The 18,121-nt window shown below is 65.1% G+C and overlaps 1 protein-coding gene across 1 annotated transcript; it reads right to left on the bottom strand.

The window, feature by feature from the left end:
* Positions 1 to 234: 234 nt before the first annotated feature.
* On the bottom strand, positions 235 to 14,089 carry RBM38 (RNA binding motif protein 38). Its single transcript, XM_028524469.2, has 4 exons — positions 13,684 to 14,089; positions 12,842 to 12,965; positions 12,324 to 12,378; positions 235 to 1,285 (listed from the first exon to the last, which is right to left on the bottom strand). The coding sequence occupies exons 1-4, from the start codon at positions 13,918 to 13,920 to the stop codon at positions 988 to 990; spliced, it is 714 nt and encodes a 237-aa protein (XP_028380270.1). The 5' UTR covers positions 13,921 to 14,089; the 3' UTR covers positions 235 to 987.
* Positions 14,090 to 18,121: the final 4,032 nt, after the last annotated feature.

The raw sequence follows: 18,121 nt of genomic DNA, 5'->3' as shown, positions 1-18,121 counted from the left end.
GCCAGGGACACGGGGAGCGGGCGGGGACGCTGTGTCCAGCCCCTCGGCCAGCATCACCTAGGGCCCTACTCTCTCTGTCCCCTGCAGGGGCTGCAGGGGCTCCAGGGGCTGCAGGGGCGGGGACAAGCTTCTGGGACGACTTACTGTCGCGGAGGAAGACCTCCGGTCTGGGGATGTCCACCCTCCAAGGGGCTCCTGGTGCTCGAGCGACAAGAGACTTTTCCCCACAGAAACACTGTCCCCGTCTCCTTGGGCGGAGCCACGGACAGCAGTGAGCATCTCAAAGTCAAAAACAGGTTCTGGTTTCTCGGTGGCAGGAGCCTCCACTGAAAAAATAAACTGAAATTCTGGATCATCTTTAGTAGCAAAACGACCACAGTAAGAAAAAAGGTCTCAGTGCTCCGAGGGCCAAGGACGCGGCCATGGCCGGTGGCCCTGCTGCCCCGGGAGCCTCGGGGGCTCGCGGGAGCCACCCTGTGCCACCGCCGGAAGTGAGAATCCCACGAGGCGGTGGTCACACACCTTCTCCCGCGTTCACAGCTTGTGCGGATGGAGTGACAATAAACAGTCAATTCACGCCACTCATTTAGGTTTCCCTGGAGTAAGGCATCTCTGAGCAGGACAGTCTCTGCAGAGCCCGCAGAGCAGCAGCCGGGGTCTGCAGGGAGTGGGCGTGGCCTTGCCGGGTGCTAGGCGGGGGAGGCGGGGCCCCTCAGCCGAGCTCGGGGAGGGAGCGCAGGTGAAGGGAGGCGGCAGGCTGTACGCGCTGGGAGGTCAGGCTTACGTCTTCTGGAACTCTTGCTCCTTCTCTGTCTTCAAGTCCTCCCTTGACGCAGAGCGGGTCCTGGGTTTGGAGGGAAGCGGCTTCTGGGCCATCCAGGGTGCAGGCAGGGGTCCTGGGGGTCCCCAGAAGCACAGGTGCCGGTATGCGGCCCCAGCTCGGCCGGGTGGACGTGTGGGCAGCAGGCCGCGGGCAGGGCAGCGGCCTCACTGCATCCTGTCGGGCTGCAGCTGCGGGGGCTGGTACTGCACGAAGGCGGTGCCCGCGGGGGCCGCGAGGCCCGGGGGCAGCGCGGCTGGGTAGCTGTAGCTCAGGAAGCTGGCAGGCGAGGCGGGCGAGGCCGCGTAGGGATACTGGTCGTAGGCGGCTGGCGGGTACTGCGCGTAGGCCGGGCTGGTCGGCGTGTACTCAATGTAGGGCGAGGACAGCGAGGGCATGGGGGTGGCCGGGATCACCACGCTGGGCTGGACGATGGCTTGTGGGTAGATGTAGTGGGGGGTCAACCTGTGGAGCCAAACGGGGGGGGGGGGGGGTTCGAGGGTCAGGCGCCACGCTGGCTCCGGGGCGGGACCCGGAGGGAGAGCGGGGCGCTGCTGTGTTCCCGGCCCGGGTCTCGCTCCCTGAGGCTTGAACACGTCAGCTGCGCGGGTGGGAGCACTGGCTGCACGTGAACGTCCCCTCCTCAGCGGGTCCTCCCCTGGCGCCCCTCCCGGCCCTGCACCCCACGGGACCGCAGATGCGACTGGGGGACCAGGTTTGAAAGTGATTAAGCATCTCAAGATGGTGACAGCAGACGTCAAAGCCAGCGACGTCTCCTGGCTTTGAGCACGGGTCCCCTCGTGAGTGCTCGGGCCACCGGCCCACGAGGGCCGCCCTGTCCCCACACTTCCCGGCTCATCTTCCCAACATCTGCCACCCACCAGAGGACACCCTTCGCAGCCCGCTGACTCGCCACGTCTCACCCCCCACCCAGAGCCCTGGCTCCCCAAAGGATGCCCATTCTGTCCACTGCCAGCCGGTCCTGGCCGCCAGCAGGGGCCCAGTGCACGCCGAGTGGGTGAGCATGTAACTGACACAGAAAAACCGGGCGGCGGCGACAGCAGTGATGGCAGTAAAGCTGACGCTGAGACCTCAGGGAGGAGGGTGGGGGCTGAGACTCCCAGACCCTCTTAACCGCCACGCCGGTCCCACCCCGCAGGTCCAGGTGCCAGCACACGCCCTGCAGGGCGGGGATGGACTCCTGTGTGCGCAAACGGGGGCCCGAGGCGCAGGGAGGCGGCAGCAGCATCTGTCCGCCCTGCCGACCAGCCGCTGGGCTGCCTTGGGTAAGTGGCTCAGCCTCTCTGAGCCTCACAGCCCACTGGGCACAGAGGGACCCCGTGGGGTAGACACTGCGTCCAGGGCATCTCCTCCCCCTTCCTCACACCAGCACAAATCACTCAGGATGGGGACCCCATCTGCCCCTGCTCCTGCCCCACAGACAGGCTGCTTTGAAAGAAAAAGGAGGAGGTCCCTGGGGGCCTCGTCCCCTGGCAGGGGCAGAAACAGGCAGCTGCCTGCAGAGCAACTGGACAGTAAGTGGGCCGCCAAGACCATGCGCACCGTCCCCTGGGGCAGGCCACCCCCAGCACCCACAGGGAGTCCTCTCCAGGGCAGAGACGGATGCATGCGCTCAGTGCATCACGGCGGCAGCCTCGGCTTCCGTGGAAAACCACAGAGACCCAAGCATCACGCAGGGGGTCCTCGGATGTCCCTCCAGACCCCACCGCACACGACGGGGGAACGAGGCCACACTCAGCCCGAGCCCCTCCCCGCACCACGCCGTCAGGAGCGAGAACCGAGCAGAAGAGAGATGCTGTTTATGCAAAACGGGGATATTTGACCCGTGCTACATGGTGATGCCGTCTGTTCTAGAAAAACAAATGCGTGTGTGCATGCAAGCTGAGGACGGGTGAGGCTGGGGCGCATGAAACACGACCCGTTTTCACGGGCCTGAGAGTGGGCAGCAGCTCCACAAGGTGTTACGCTTCGAAGCACAGAGAAGGGCTTCAGGACCCCACGTGGGTCTGAATACCCCAGGCAGGCGGGCCAGCGCCCTCACAGGCACCGGGAGGGCTAGAGAGCGGGACCCACGACAGCCCAGGGTCCGCCCACTGCTGAGGATAAACGGGCAGTGGAGGATCCGGGCCACGGGCTGGCACTCAGCCACCGAAAGAGAGGGACAGGTGCCACACTGGGGCACGTGCCCCAACACTGTGCTGAGTGACACTGGCCAGCCCTCAGGGTCCCATCCACGTGCAGCATCCAGACAGGGGACTGGTCAGACAGCCGGGGCTTCGGGCAGCGGGAGGAGAGTGCTCGGGGGTGTCTGGGGCTGAGGGTGAGTCCTCAATTCCACACTGGCTGTGTGGCACACCTTCGTGAACACACCTGACGTCTTTGAATGACAGACTCCAGGTTAGCGTGACTTCACCACAGTCAGACATACGGGTAAGGCCCCCTACCGCGGCGGGGCCCCTGCTGGCTGGGCCGGGCATGGGCAGAGCTGAGGCGAAGGATGGTGTGGCGTGCCCCATGGACTAAGCAGCAAACACCTGGAGGATGAGAGACTGGGGCACACCTGGCTCCACGCCGGAGGGGCCCCCAGCTCCCTCTGGCCACTGGCCCTCCTAGGGAGCAGCACCCCAGCGGCTGCCACGGCAACGCACCCACGCCAGCATCAGCCAGCTCCTGCGCCCACACGGGCGATCGTTCGCAGTTCCCGGCGGGAGGCCCTGGCTGGGGGCCATGATGCCTGCTCCCCCATCTGCTCAGAAGCCTCTGCTGGCCCCCTCTCTGAGGGCCTTCCCCGTGGGAAACAGAGCCTTGAGCAGAGGAGGGCCTGGGTTCAAGTCCCACCTCAGCCTCAGGAGCTGGGGCACAGCCTTCTCACCAGTCGAGGGTGTGCTCTGGGCCAGGACACGGCGTTTCCCGGGCTGCGCAAACCCTGGCCTCGCGGGGCCTGGATTCCAGGAGGGGTAGGGGTCACACACACACACACACACACACACACCAGCCCATGGCCAGACCCGGGACTCCCAGGGTGTTCAGGGGAGGCTTCCTGGAGGAGGGGCCGACCGCACAGGGCTGGAGCGCCGTGGCCTGTCTCGCCCGCTGGGGCTCACATGACCACATGGAGGGGTGCAACAGCCCCCAGGCACACGCCGCTCCAAGACAGCCGAGGGGCTCTGGCGGTCCAGGGGCCCCCCGGGGAAGGAGCAAATAAACGGGACAAACTGTCGTGGGACAGCGCCTACCATGCCGCCCCCAGGCACCATCGGTGAGGGGCCCCGCACCGTGTGCACCCACACCCAGCTTCCAGAACCGGGGACACTCCTTAACTGGAGGTCCTGGCAGCTCTGAGGCCAGAACTTCTCCAAGCACGGGCAGGGGTGGGGGCAGCCCCACCCCAGACACCACTGCCCGCCACACATTTGCTAAAAACATGGATCCCCCTGCAGACCGAAGTCCGGCAGGGGCAGGGCCCCGCAGCGGAGAGCCCCGCAAAGACCCTCGCACACACACAGGCCCTCGGGAACAGCTGCCCGCGTCAGGGCCGTGCGCTGTCCACCCAGCACAGGTGCCGGGGCTCCACCAGGGACAGCTTCCGGGCCACACCAGAGCTCTGCCCTGCTGGGGGACACTCAGGCATGAGGAGGGTGCACCAGTTGGGGAGGAGGGCAGCCTGCTTCCTGTCCCTGGGGGTGCTGTCCGCATCCAGTCACCTGTTCCCCCAGGTGTTCAGCCACCCTCGACACTCAGCATGAAAACCCCCAGGTAACTCACAAAGCTTTTCACAGCTATGTCACAGGTGCTGCTGCTCCCCCATTTCTGGGCGACGGAAACTGAGGCCCAGAGAGGCCCCCGGCCCGAGGGCACGGCAGAGCAGAGTCCGCCCCGGTCCGTCCGCTGCCCAGTACCTGTGCCCACAAGGGCTGGCTGCAGGCTGGGGCCAGCGAACCCGGACCCACCTCGGGGTCCACCCAGGTGGGAGGGCAGCCCAGGTGCCAAGGGCCCCACCCCAAGACGTGGCAGTGTCTGCGAGAAGCTCAGTGCGTCCACAGAGACTGGACCTCAGACAGGCGTGTGCGCCTGGACTCAGGTCAAAGTGACAGGGAGGCCCTGGCTGGTGCAGCTCAGTGGACTGAGCGCCGGACTGCAAACCACAGGGTCATCGGTTCGATTCCTGGTCAGGGCACATGTGTGGGTGGCGGGCCAGGTCCTCAGTACGGGACACAACAGAGACAACCACACATGGATATTTTTCTCCTTGTCTTTCTCCCTCCTTTCCCGTCTCTCTAAAAGTAAATTAAAAAATCTTTTACATAAAAGTTTAAAAATGGCAGGGCCCTCCCCCGGGCGGTGGCGCGTGTCTGTAAAACAGGGGTCGCGGAGGCTGACCTCAGGGCTCGCGGTGAGAGCCGGGACCCCCCCAGTGGGGCAGCGGTCCTCAGCCAGCGTGTCTCTGCCCCTCAGGGGACACGGCCACAGCCGGGACAGTTCTGGCCGTCACACCGGCGTGCCTCGGGCTTCCACTGGGTACGGGCCAGGGGTGCTGCTAGCACCCTGCAGTTCTCGGGACGGACCCACAGGGAGTCCCCCAGCACTGCCCGAGGGCAGGACCCTGCCACAGGCCGCACCGTGAAGGGCAAACAAATACAAGGGCTTCTCGCCACCCTCACAGCCAGGGGCGCCCACGCCGGGGGCTGGGGAGGAGGCCAGGCGGGGAGCTCAGGGTGCGCTGGGCACCCACCTGTGCACGGACACCCGGGCACCCGGAGCTCTTCCGTGAGAAAGGACACCCAGCCACTCGGCAGCCCGCCCCGTCCGAGGGCAGCCCCCACCCCACGGGCTCCCCCGCCCGTACCCCCAGGCCGGCACATCGCCACGGGTAGAGTCCCCGACTCCCCGGAGCCGGGGAACAGGGAGCTTGTGTCCAGAAGGTTCCTTGACTCTCCGCCTGCTCTCCTGAACGGCCAGGACGCCGCTGGGCTCCTCGTGCCTGATCCTCGGGCCTCGGAAAAGGGCACAGGCCTGGCCACACTCTGGCCCGCCCCTCAGAGACTCCCTGCCCTGAAGCCACGCCCACCCCACCTCTAGGTGCCCCATCCTTCCGTCCCCCGCCCTCCCCCGCCTCCATCCACCCACGCCCCCACATGGCCCCAGCAGACTGGGTAGGGGCGGGGGGCACAGGGTGCTGCTGGACCACGCCAGAGGCACAGGGACTGGAGCTGACCTCGAGCGGAGTGGCTCCGGGGTCCCGGGCGGCCCAGGCAGCCATCCAGCACCCCCGCTGAGCGGGGACAGGCCCAGTCTCCGCCCAGGCCCCGCACACTCAGAGATAAACAACGCTCAGCCAAGGGCACCCCAGCCGGCTCGGCCCATCGGAGGAGATCGGGCGTCCAGAGGCGAGAAGCCTGAGTCCCTCGCTCCTGGCGGAGCCTGCCCGGTCCCCCGGCCCTCTCTGGCCTCAGCTGCCACCTCTGCGAATGAAGGCTGTGCCCCAGAGCCCGCCAGAGGCCCCAGGGGGTGGTCCTCAAAGCCCCTCGGAAGGCATGTGTCCGGGGCCCTGAGCAGCATGGTCCACGCGCTCCCAGGTGGGGGAGGGGTGCGGACAAGGGCCAGGGGCAGCCGGCGCCCAGGAGGCGGCCGACCGCACCTCCGCACACTCAGAGCAAAACCCCCCCCAGGTGGGGAGGGTTCAGCTGCAACCTAGGGGGTCCGCTTCTGAATGCAAAGCTGCCCCCAAAAATAAAAATAAAAATAAAAAAGGCGGATGGGTTGGTTTCACTTTTCTGTTCTCTGGAGGTTTCTGCCCACCGTGCAAGAGACACCCAGCGGCTGGAGGCGGGACTCGAGGCTTTGGGGGCAGTGAAGGGCCCCCTCCACGCCCCGCCGCCCTGGGAACGGGCCCTGCACAGGTCGTGGGGAAACCAGGCCCCAGAGGCCTCACGGGAACCCCCGGGCTCTCTGGGGCGACCAGAACACAGGCAAGTGGGGCGGGGGCGGGCGCGGCCGGACCTGGGGCTGGTAAGACGCCTTCCCGGGGGCCTGGGACTCGGCCCTGCCCGGCACGGCGTGTCCACCGGAACCTGCTCCTCCCCGAACGTGCGCCCCACACCGGCCTCCCCTCGCTGGCCAGACCAACCGGGTCTTCCATCTGCTCAGGCCCAAAGCTCTGGAAGCTTCTTAGGAAGATGCCTCCTTCTGTGACACATTCCTTAAAAAGCATCCAGAATCCCCTCTTCTCGCCCCAGCGGGGGTGGGGCAGCCACAGGCCTCAAACCTGGATTACAGATCTGTCCCCAGGCGGGGCCTCCAGGCTAGCCTGGCAGCCCAGCCCGCCCAGCAGCCAGAGGGACCCTTAAAAGACACCAGTGACCTGGCCCTCCTCCGCTCAGGGCCCACCTGGGCCCCAAGCCACTGAGAGTAGAACCCCACCGCTCGCCTGGGCCCCACTGCTGCCCCGTGAGCAAGGCCGCCTGCTGGGCCCTGCACCCCCGCCTCCCACCTTTCCCCGCACAGCGCCTGTGGCTGCTGGAGCCACGATCATCCCCTTGTCCGTCTGCAGGGTCGCCTCCCCAGGGCCGCCCTGCGATCACACAGCGGGGCCGGGTGTCCTCGCGTCCCCACGGCGGCGTCCTGAGCCTGGCCCACCGCAAGCACGTGTCTGCTGAATGGACTGACTAGAGGAACACACCACTTCCTTCCGGCCCCCGCGGGGGGGGAGGGGGGGGGAGGGGGAGGGGGAATGATCCGATGTCCCCCCACCCCCGGCACTTGTCAGGCCCACCTGGCAGATGGGGAAACTGAGGCTCGACCAGGAAAATCATGGGGACAAGGGCTGGAACAGTTGAAAAAGGGGCCTCCAGACTCCGTACCCAGCTGGGGCCCACCCCCCTGCCACCTAAAGTGGGGGCACCCCTGGGGGGTTTTAGCTGCCTGCCTCGGCATCTGTCTGTGGTCTGGCCCTGCCCTGGGTCTGAGGCCCCCCCCCCCCCCACAAGGCCCTCCAGCCCGAGAAGGGCCAGCAGGGCCGGCAGCGGAGCGCGGGACCTCGCGGAGGCCGGCTTCTGTTCCGGCGGCAGACAGGGACAGACAGCAGGTGTGCACGGGCCACCCGCCACCCCCACTGTGCTCCAGCGAGTGACAAACAGGAAGTGCTGATCGCCCCAGACACCCTGAAAGTAAAAACAAGCCACGTGACGCCCCAAGGCAGGAGGGGGGGAGAGGGCGCCCACCTCCTCCCAGCACCCACAGCCTCTGGCGCTGAGCTCACTTCCTGCCATGCCCACCCCCTCAGGCACTGCCAGGCACCCCCCCAGCTTTACCTACTTCGAGTTATAAACCAGTGACAGACTCCCAAGAAGGTGCAAAGACAGCGTGGAGAAGTCCCCCAAAGATGATGTCTCACAACCCAGAGCGTCACTAACACCGGGAACCACGGGCACATGGCTACCAACGGGTGTCAGCCTTCACTGGACCTCACCATTTTCTGATGGGTCCCGGCGGGTAAGCCTGGCACCGTGTCACATGCACACACACCCCCCCCCCCCCCCGTACACCATGACGGTCACCGTGCAGGGCTGTCCCACCCCCACGAGAACCGCCCGCTCCTTGGCATGTGGCACCCCCTCTCCGGCCCCTGCGCACACCGGTGGCTTCGCAACAGTCTGGCAACCCCGCTAGAAAGGAGGTGCCTTGTGAAGGGGACCGTGTCTCTCTTACTCAAAATAGCCCAGGCACACGGCCCAGCATATAGCAGGTGCTCAACATAAACCTCAATGAGTGAAGGATTCTGCCCAGGCCCTTGGACTCCACACCTTCCTGTCACGCCCCGGCCCCTCTCCCGCCTGGTGGCCCGGACACTCCGCTCAGACCCCTGGGCATGTTCTCGCACGGCCCGGGCCCTGGCGCGGGCACTGGGGACGTTCGCTCAGACACTGCAGGCCACACGGTCCGTGTGAGAGGGCCCCACGGTGCTGTCCATCGCAGGGGGTGGGGGTGTGTCCAAGGGCTGGCCAGTGGGGAGGAGCTGGGCCCCCGAGGAAGGAACCAGGGCGAAGGAGCCCCCGGCTCAGGCCCCCACCCCACTCTGCGAGAGCCGCGCACGGTTCCCCTGGCTGAGGCCTGCGCAGGTGGCGGGAGTGACAGACCCCGACCCGGACTGCTGTGCGACCCTCACGGCCGGCCAAACCCCAGGTCCTCCCGCGGGCCAGACCCCAACCGACGGCTCTGCACACAGCACCCGGTCAGCCCTGCGAGGTGTGCCCACCACCCAGATGGGGAGGGGGCCCAGCCTCGAACCCAGGCAGACCCCAGGGCCTTTGCTCCATCCACTGGCGCACCTGACAGCCAAGCGGCCCCGGGACCCCATCTTGTCATCTGGGCCCCCCGGGAGCCTGGCCCCAAGCCTGGCACTCAGCGGGGCTCACAGTAAATGGGCGTGGAGCCCAAGCACACCCCCTTTAAGAATGGCATGGGTCAGCTGTGCCCGGAGAAGCAGCTGGCCCTTCAAAAATAACCGCAGGACGGGCCCCGAGCGCAGCCCAGCCTGGGTGTGAATGAGCGCCCCATGACACCGGGAGGCCCCCTTCGGGCGAGGCCCCACCTCTGCCTGGACACGGGCCGCTCCAGACGGCTCTGCCTCCAGTCCCGCCTGCGGCCTGCTCGCCGTCCCGCCGGCCAGCCAGGGGCCTCTCGGCTGGGCGGTCCGTGGCCGCCACCGTCTCCTCCCTTGGAGACACCTGTCACCTGCCAAGGACGCCAAGCCTCAGGGAGGGGCCCCCCACGTGGTTACAGGGTGGAAATGCACAGTCGGCCGAGCCAGGTCCTGAACACGTCCATCCGCTTAAACACAAGAACAGCGGGGGGAGGGGAATCCAAGCAAAAAGCCCCAAGTGCCAAGTTCTCTGGGGACTCTTCCCACGCTGACCTTTACGACCCAGCCAGGCGAGCGCTCCAGGCAGTGGCCTCTCCCAGAGAGGGGCGGGGGTCCCTGAGAGCTGTCCGGGCCCGTGCCGGGGGCCAGGACGTCCCGGAAAGACAGGCCGGGCAGGAGAGGGGTCACCTGGCTCCCACCCAGAGCTCGCACAGCGCCCTCAGCCAGCGGCAGGCCCGGCCTCGCTGGCCGCCGGAGGCCGACAAACCCGACCGCTGAGTCAGGCCGGGCCACAGTCCCAAGCCCGATTGTTCCCAAAGACAAAGGGGATGCTGACGGCCCAACTCTCCGGCCCGGCAGGCGGGCGCTGGGAGAGGACAGCTGACCCGGGCAGCCCAGCCGGCCACCCCTCTGCAGCAGCGCACCCACGGGCCCCACCCAAGCCTGGACCTCAGCAAGGCCAGGAGGGAGGCGGCGAGGTTCCAAGAGGCTCCAGTCCACCGCCCGACTGCGGGACAGCCCCTCTGACCCCTTGTCCCTGTTTGCGTCTCCACCCCTTGGCAACCAGTCAACAGCGGAGGCCTCTTCCCTGACCCAGGTGTTAGATGACCGGCCGGCAGACGGAGTTACGCAACAGTGTCGCCTGAGTGGGGGACGCACGGCAGTAAAAACTGTGACCCACCCCCCCAACTGCCTTCACGTGGGTGATGTTCTGGGGACCCCGAGGTGCGATCGGGGTGTCCCCGTCCCCGCCCGCCCCACAGAGCAGTGGTTGAGAGTGTGGGTTCCGGAGCCAGCCAGCCCGGGCACAAATCCTGTCCCTCCAGCCACGCCGGACGGGCTGGTAACCTCTCGTTGTCTGTTTCCTCATCTATGGGGCAGAGACATGTCAATCCCGACCTCAGGGGGTGGTCTTGGGGACGGAGGGAGAGGTGTGGCGGGCGCAGGGCCACCCAGCCCCCTGCGCCGACACTGTGTCGGAAAATAAAACTTGAGGCTCAAGAGGAGGACACCACATCACCGGCCAAGATGGACCCAGCTGGCAAATGACAGGGCCAGGATTCGAACCCGGGTCTCCAGGCTCCAGAGGCCAAGCATTGCCGGTTGCTCGAGTCCCAAAGGCAGCCGCAATGGTGGGGGAGATATTGTTACATTTTAAACAGGAAGAGCTGCCTGTGCTGGAAGCTCACACCCTTATCTTTGTGCAGCCGGCCCTGCCCCTGGGCACCTGGTGTGGACCCGGAGAACACAGCCAGGGCTGTGAAAACCAGGAACACCCTCCTTATGGGGCCTGAACCCCAGAGAGGAAGAGCCTGGGGCGATGGCAGGACTGGGGTGTCCCCACACTCCTTCCCAGACAGCTGCAGACACTGTGACGCAGAGCCCCGGTGAGAAGGAAACCCAGAACCACCTGCTCCCAGCCACCCTCCAGGCTCCCCACCCCCAGAAGACAGACCGGCGCTGAGCTCACACATGAGCCATCCACGCCGAAGCCACTGCACTGTGCAGGCGACCCTGAGTCGCTGGCCTGGGGCAGTTCCTCAGTCACCTGGCCGACCTGCCCCGTCGGTGCCCCCGAGCCTGGCGCCACCCCTGCTCCGAGGCCCTTGGTCCACGCGGCCCCTCGAGCCAGAATGCTCCTTCCACCGGGCCTCGAACCTGGCACCTGAGACTGGTCTCTAATAGCTGGAGAAGTGCCATGTTCTAAAACCAGTAGCGTGTTTTATAATGGACTGTCCTCCCCACCCCCCCGAGAGGAGCCACCCCCCACCCCGACGACAAGCTCCTGGCTCCGGGGCACACGCCACATCAATCATGGGCCGGGCAGTAGGAGCGCACGGCGGCTCCTTTGTGCCCCTGAGGCCTGCCCGTCTTTCCCCAAGCAGCTGCCGGGCCTTATTAGATGTTTAAAAAAAAAAAAAAAAAAGGCAAGGAAAGAGGGGCCTTTTCTGGATGCGGGAGGGTGGGACACACTCCTCCAGAGCACGTCAGACAAAAGGCACAGGGGCCAGCCGGCCGGGGCTGGGGACATCTGGCCCTGATCCCCGCTCACCTGCTCCAGCTCGCACAGCCCCCGGACCCCGGCTGGCGCGACCTGCTGCCACCATCTGCCAGGTGCGGGAGCAGGACAGAGGGGCTCCCTGACAAGGGCCCGGCCTGCCGGTCCCTGAAAACGCCAGTGACGCTTCCAGAGCGCCCACCTGCCACCTGAGGTCTGCACTCACAGAAATCGGGGGTACAGTTACAGTCCCCACTCTGAGGGTGAGGACACAGAGGCAGAGACACCTGTGTCGGCTGCTGGAGGTCACACAACCAGAGAGCGGGAAGCCAGGATTTGAACCCCAGGCCTCAGGCTCCGGAGCCCACGCTCCTCACCTCTCTCTGCTGCGGGGCCTCTGCCAGGGGCGGAGACACGCCGTCTGCCTCCTCTCAGTTCTCCCAGCTTGTCCCCGCCCCACCCCAGCCCCCAAAACCAAACCACCGTTTCTGAAAAATTGGAGTGAGTGTTTCCTGGACACCTCAGGGCACAACCAAAGCAACAGGGCTGGCAGTCCTGGAGTGGGGTGTGGGCACCCACCCTGGGGGCCCCCCGGCCCGTCCCCGGCCCGCCACCCCACTCACCCGTACGTCCGCTGGATCAAGGTGGGATGCAGCTGCTGCACGCCGATGGCGAAGCCTACAACGAGAGGCCCGTTAGGGGCAGGGCTCACCCAGGGCGGCGGCACCGCACAGCCACGCCAGTCTAACCACAAGGGAAAATGGGCTTCCTCTCTCCACCCCAGGCCACCCCCACACGAACCCCAAAGCTCCCAGCAGAGCGGCCCAAGGCACCTGGGGCGCAGCAGCCTGTAGGCTTTTGTCCTCCCCACCTCAGGTCCCGGAGACCAACGTCCTCCCGCCCGCGAGGACAGCTGACAACTGGGCGACGCACCCTGGTCGCCCTGTGCCACTGGCACACGCAGCTAGGTGAAGGGGCCCAGCTCCCAAGCTGGGGAATGACTGCCCTGGGACGGCTCTGCAAGCACATGACAGCCGACTGGCACTCCCGGGGCGGGTGGGGGCGGGGGTGTTCCCCTAGACAGATCCCAGTGCTGAATATAGCAGCCAGGCAGAGCCCGGGAAGGGAAACGGCCTCCTACCCGAATGCAGGCTCCTCGGCTTGGCACCCAGATAGGCCAGGTTGACATTGGCTTTGCGGCCGTCGATGTTGGGGTTAGGGTCTTTGCAAGCCCGCTCGGCGGCCGCCCGGTCCACCATGGTCACCTGGAGGAGCAGACACATCCATGGGCTCTGCCCTGGCCTGGGGGTGCCCACTTCCCCCACCCCTCAGACCCCAGCCCCGGGCCCTCCCACGAAGCTGCCCCGGGGATTCAAGCCCCTCCCCCCAAGTTCAAGTGCTAGGAAGCCTTGATTTCAAGGGCAGAAACAATCCCCAGGGGAGACAGAGCACCCTCCCTTCTCCCGAGAGAGGCAGGGGCCTGTGACTTTCTTCACAGAAGAGGTTTGGAGATACTGGAGTTGGAAAGAGACTGGGTTCAAGCCGCTTTTTAAACTCGTGTTTATCTGTAGCGGCAGAAGGGGTTGTTGGAAAACGTGGGGGGAGGCGCCCAGGGCTCTGAAGCCCCTGGGGGCCAAGCCCCTGCTCCTCACTAGCTGGTTGCTCCATGAGGTCCTGAGAGTAGTCATCTGACCCCGCAAGCTCTCCACAGACTTACAAGTTCCAATCGAAACCTGAGGATCTCCCTTTTAAACCGGGCGTGGGGCAGGGGAAGACTGACCCAGCCGAAGGATGGGGGGGCGGGACCGGCTGGAACGCGAACCGTCGTCCCCGGAGCCCGAGAGGGGGCAGCAGGTGCCAACGCCAGCCGAAGGCGCCCCGGGCGGCCGCGGAGTGGCTGGGCGTGCGCCTGCCAGTTGACTCAGCGCCCGGGGCCAAGATAAGTGCAGTTTGGGGTGCGCGCCCAGCCTCTGGGCCACTTACGAAGCCGTAGCCGCGGGACTTGCCCGTCTGGCGGTCGGTGATGACCACGGCCTCCTCGATGTCCCCGAAGCCCTCGAAGTACTTCCTGAGCGAGGCGTCGGTGGTATGGTACGGCAGGCCGCCCACGAAGATCTTGGTGAACGTGGTGTCCTTCTGCGAGCCGTGCATGGCGCCGGGGGCGGCCGGGGGCCGCGGGAAGCCCGCGCTCGGGGCGCACGGCGCGGGCTGCAGCAGCATCGGGGGCGCCCCGCGGCCTACGGACCCGGGTCGCGTGGGGATCCGCTCATGGGCAGCGACAAGGAGCGAGCAAGGCAGCAGCGGTGCCCCCGGGCCCGTCCACTCGCGGGCCGTTCCAGCAGTGCGCACCGCGACGAGACGCGCTGCGCTCCTGCCGGCGCTGCGGGCACTCTGCGCCCCGGCGCCCGCCCCCGGGCTTTGTAGCCGGCTCCACCCCCGGCCCGCCTGGGGCCCGCCCCCTCCCCGCCCCTGGCGCGCAGGGGCCGCCGGGAAGCGTAGTCCGGGCCCCGCCCAGCCGCGCCCAGCGCTCTGGGAAAGGCCTGGGGGTGGGGTCCGCCTCTGGGGACGGAGCATCCGGAAGTTTTCCGAGGTCCTACTACGTGCCTGCGGAGTTGCCGGCCACTGCCCTCAGGGCGCGCAGAATCTAATGAATCAGATATAATCGAATATTAAGTCATGATTATTGATGCGATATTCGTCTTAATATATTAAAGGAAAAACGATTTTCTTTTGTCTATAGATATAATTAGCTGGACGAATATTAACCAGGGAGTGGTGGCTGCACAGATGCGCAGAACGGGGCATCTCTGAATAAGACGCACAATTCAGCAAGTCAATACACACTATATAATCCGGAAAGAAGGAAATCGGGGTGCATCTGTCCAGGAGAGGCCCAAGGGGTCCCGGAGGCCCCCCCAGAGACAGTGTCTGGGCAGGGGAGGGAGTTCCGGCCTCTTCAACAGTCTGTCCCCAACCACAGCCCGTGCCAGGGGTCCCTCCATCTGTGTGGACTGCCCTTGGTGGAAATTAAGCAGAGCGCTGTCCACCTTCCCGTTGTTCTGGTCCCCAACCCCAGAAATAGGTCACCTCACCTCCAGCCCTCTGAATGTCACACCTGGAAGGATGGGCTACAGAATTTTTAAAAATATATTTTTACTTATTTCTTTTTAGAGAGAGGGAAGGGAGGAAGAAAGAGAGGGAGAGAAACAGTGTGTGGTTGCCTCTCACACGCCCCCTACTGGGGACCTGGCCAGCAACCCAGGCATGTGACCTGACTGGGAATCGAACCTGCGACCCTTTGGGTTCACAGGCCAACACTTTATCCACTGAGCCATGGCAGCCAAGGCTAGCTACAGAATTTTGAGAGCTCAAAGTTATTAGGAATTTCACATCTGACAGCAAAGCGCTGAACCAAGTACGGAGCCTTTCTAAGCGTCTGGCCATGTGGCTGTGCAGGTCACTGCCCCCGCAGCTGGCCCTGGCACCAACTTCCCCCACGGGTGGGTCACACCATGGTGCCAGACTGGGGACCTCAGTCTCTCTGCATGTCTAGCCCCACCGCTGTGACGCCCTGTGCAGTCTGGGACTGTAACTCTAAGTAGGGTCACTCTGACCCCAACCCTATGGACGTCCTCTCTGGACGGCAGGACACAGGCTAGGGCCTGCGAGGACGTGAGTGGCACCAGGTGGGCTGAGGGGGACAGGGATGCAGGTGAAGTGTCTGCTGGTCATTCATGCTGTGTTTGGCCCCACGTCCAGACAAACCCATCCCCCGTCCCTGGACTTCCTGACCCCAAGGCCCACCCTGCAGCTACTGAAGTCTGACCCTCCCTTCCCCAAGCCGCAGTCCCCAGGCCCTCTGTGCTGGGCAGGGGACCCCAAGTCTTCAAAGAGCCTACTGGGGACATACTTTTCTGTCTCAACTCGTTTCCCCTTCTCTTGTCACTCACTGTCCCCCCAGCTCCAGGCCTTTGCAACATCACCTGCCAAGCAGGGGGCCTTTGGGAAACACCTGCGGGAATGTACGATGGAACGAAGGAGGTGTGGGCAGCTCCCCACCAGAAAAGGGACCCTCTGTAACCCTCTGGCCGGCTGGCTCAGTGGGTTACGGCGTCATCCCAGGGCACCAGGTTGCAGGTTTGATCGCCAGACGGGGGCTCATACAGGAAACGACCAGTGAGTGCACCAATAAGTGGAACAACAGAGTGGTCTCTCTCAAATCAATAAATAGAAGAAAAAATGTTTCAAAAACAAAAAAGGGACGCTCTGAAAACTTTGATGGAAGCGCGACCCAGCTCTTTTCCTCCCTGGCTGCCTGCAGATCAGCCGCCATGGAGAAGGACACAGTCACTATCCGCACCGGGAAGTTCACGGCCAACAGACAACGTCAGAGAAAACAAACGGACGTCACTGACGTCCTTCACCCTGGGAAGGCACCAGTACGTAGACAGAAATTCAGGAAAAACCAGCCAAACGCACCATCTTTGCGTTTGGATTCAGAACCCATTTCGGTGGCGGCAGAGACAGCCGGCTTCGGCGGCGATTCCCGACTCCTCGGATCACACCAGGGGAAACGCACCCAAACACACGCGTGTCGCACACGGCCTATGTAAGAACTCAAAAACTAACAGCGAAAGGAACGCCGGGACACAATAAACACAGTCGGCGGGGCCGCGAGGGCCCACGTCGGTGCTGGCCAAAAATAAAGAAGTAAATCAGTAAGCAGTCAAGAGTCTTCAGTGCCTTTGTGGCGATTAGGCACATTTTTCATGAGAAGACTGATCAGTTTAAGAACTTTGAAAAAATAAAGCATGACCTACACTTGTTGCGCCAGGGAAAGCGTCCTCATGACCTTCGGCAAGCTGGGCTCCCTCGCTGGGCCTCGGTTCCCCCTTTTGTGACCCACAGGTCCGGACAGCCTGGGCCAGGAGGGGCTAGGGCAGGGTCCCGGGCGCCTTGCGCTCCCCGCGCCTCGTGCGGGCGGCGGAGGCTCCGGAACTACAAATCCCAGCGCCGCCGCGCGGGCCCCGCCCTCCCCCGCCCACCGCCCGCACCCAAGCACCACGCGCGGAGGTGAGTCCGCGGGGAGCGCGGCTGCTGGCAGGCGGTGGGCGTCCCCGGAGCACGTGCTGGCGCCGGGGGCCGGAGGTCTCCGGAAGGGTCCCGACCCCTCCGGCCGCGCAGGGCGGGGCCACGGAGTCGGAAAAGCGGAAAGCACAGGACTGGGGCTGGGCATTGGTCCTCCCCGGAGCGCGCCGTCTCCCGCGGCGTGCACCGGGCCGCCCGCCCCTCTGGGAAGGCGGCGGGGAGGGGAACCAGTGTCTTAAAAAGCGGATGCCCAGGTACAGGTTCCTTCACTCGTTCATCCCCTGATCCCTTAGGTTTCTGCAACGGCAACCTCTACGACCCTAGTAGGGTGGCCCCGCGGCTGCACGTGGCTCCAACTTCTGTGTGAGAGTCACTTACCCCCAAGTCACACTTCGTGGAATGGCCCGTCCGCCGGGAGGCCCAGGCCCTAGGCCCAGGGGACACTGCAAGTCCGAAACGAACGCGCCTGCCTGCTGGCCGCAGCGAGCTTTACGTTTTAGGAGTAGAGAGACAACAAATGAGTGTTACGTTTAGGTAAATTTTCCAGGCAGTTGCTGAGCAGAGAACCGAGAGGCATGGGGGATGGGGGCGGACCGAGCGGGACAAGTGCACTTGGGTGCCGGGAGGCTGCGGAAGAGCCTGCGGGCACCCTGTGCCCTGTCCCGCCCAGCATGTCCACAGCGCAGAGACTGAGAAACCGTGTGCTGAGCCGATGCCAACAACCAGGCCCCTCGTGGTGTAAGAAAAATAAACGCCTGGGGGGTCCTCTCCCCGCTCCCCTAGTCCCTGTGGCACTCACTACGGGTTGGGAGGAGGTCAGTGGGGAGGGTGATTGTGGTCCCATCATCAGTGACCGTGGGCGGGCGCTCCTCCCTCCAAAGCTCCAGCCCCTCATCACGAGGGGGCGGCAGCGGTGCCTTCTGCACCCGGGCTGTGGGGGTGGAGGGGGAGGGGCCGGGAGGCGGAAGGGAAAGAGCACAGGTGTGGCGACTGGGGCCAGACGCTTGGGGTCAGCGCCCAGTGCCTGCTGCTGGTCCCCTGCGGGCGGTGTCCCCGGCCCCCAGCTCTGGGTCTGGAGGTGGAGCAGGCCCTGTCCCCCTGCCCACCGCCCACCCGGCTCACTCAGAAGATGTCTGACGCTGAGTCCCACCTCACAGCCTGTCCCTGTCCCCATGGGGAGGGCCTAGACTCGGGACCCTTGCTCCAGAAGGCTGGCCCTTGTCTGTAACGATGCCTGAGGGGTTTGAGCATTTGCCGTGGGTTGACTTGTGTCTCCCAAAAAGTACCTTTGCCCCAGTCAGTGTGGCTCGGTTGGTTGGAGCGTCACCCCTTA

Source organism: Phyllostomus discolor, chromosome 9, assembly GCF_004126475.2.
Source record: "Phyllostomus discolor isolate MPI-MPIP mPhyDis1 chromosome 9, mPhyDis1.pri.v3, whole genome shotgun sequence".
Taxonomy (NCBI): domain Eukaryota; kingdom Metazoa; phylum Chordata; class Mammalia; order Chiroptera; family Phyllostomidae; genus Phyllostomus; species Phyllostomus discolor.
The sequence above is the reverse complement of the archived record's forward strand: the minus strand, read 5'-3'. Positions and strand labels throughout refer to the sequence as shown.

Coding starts and splice junctions, on each gene's coding strand:
- RBM38 (XM_028524469.2), bottom strand. CDS start 13,920: ATGCTGCTGCAGCCCGCGCCGTGCGCCCCGAGCGCGGGCTTCCCGCGG. Junction 12,966..13,683: donor AGTCCCGCGGCTACGGCTTC/GTAAGTGGCCCA, acceptor CTGCTCCTCCAG/GTGACCATGGTGGACCGGGC. Junction 1,286..12,323: donor TTGATCCAGCGGACGTACGG/GTGAGTGGGGTG, acceptor TTGGCTCCACAG/GTTGACCCCCCACTACATCT.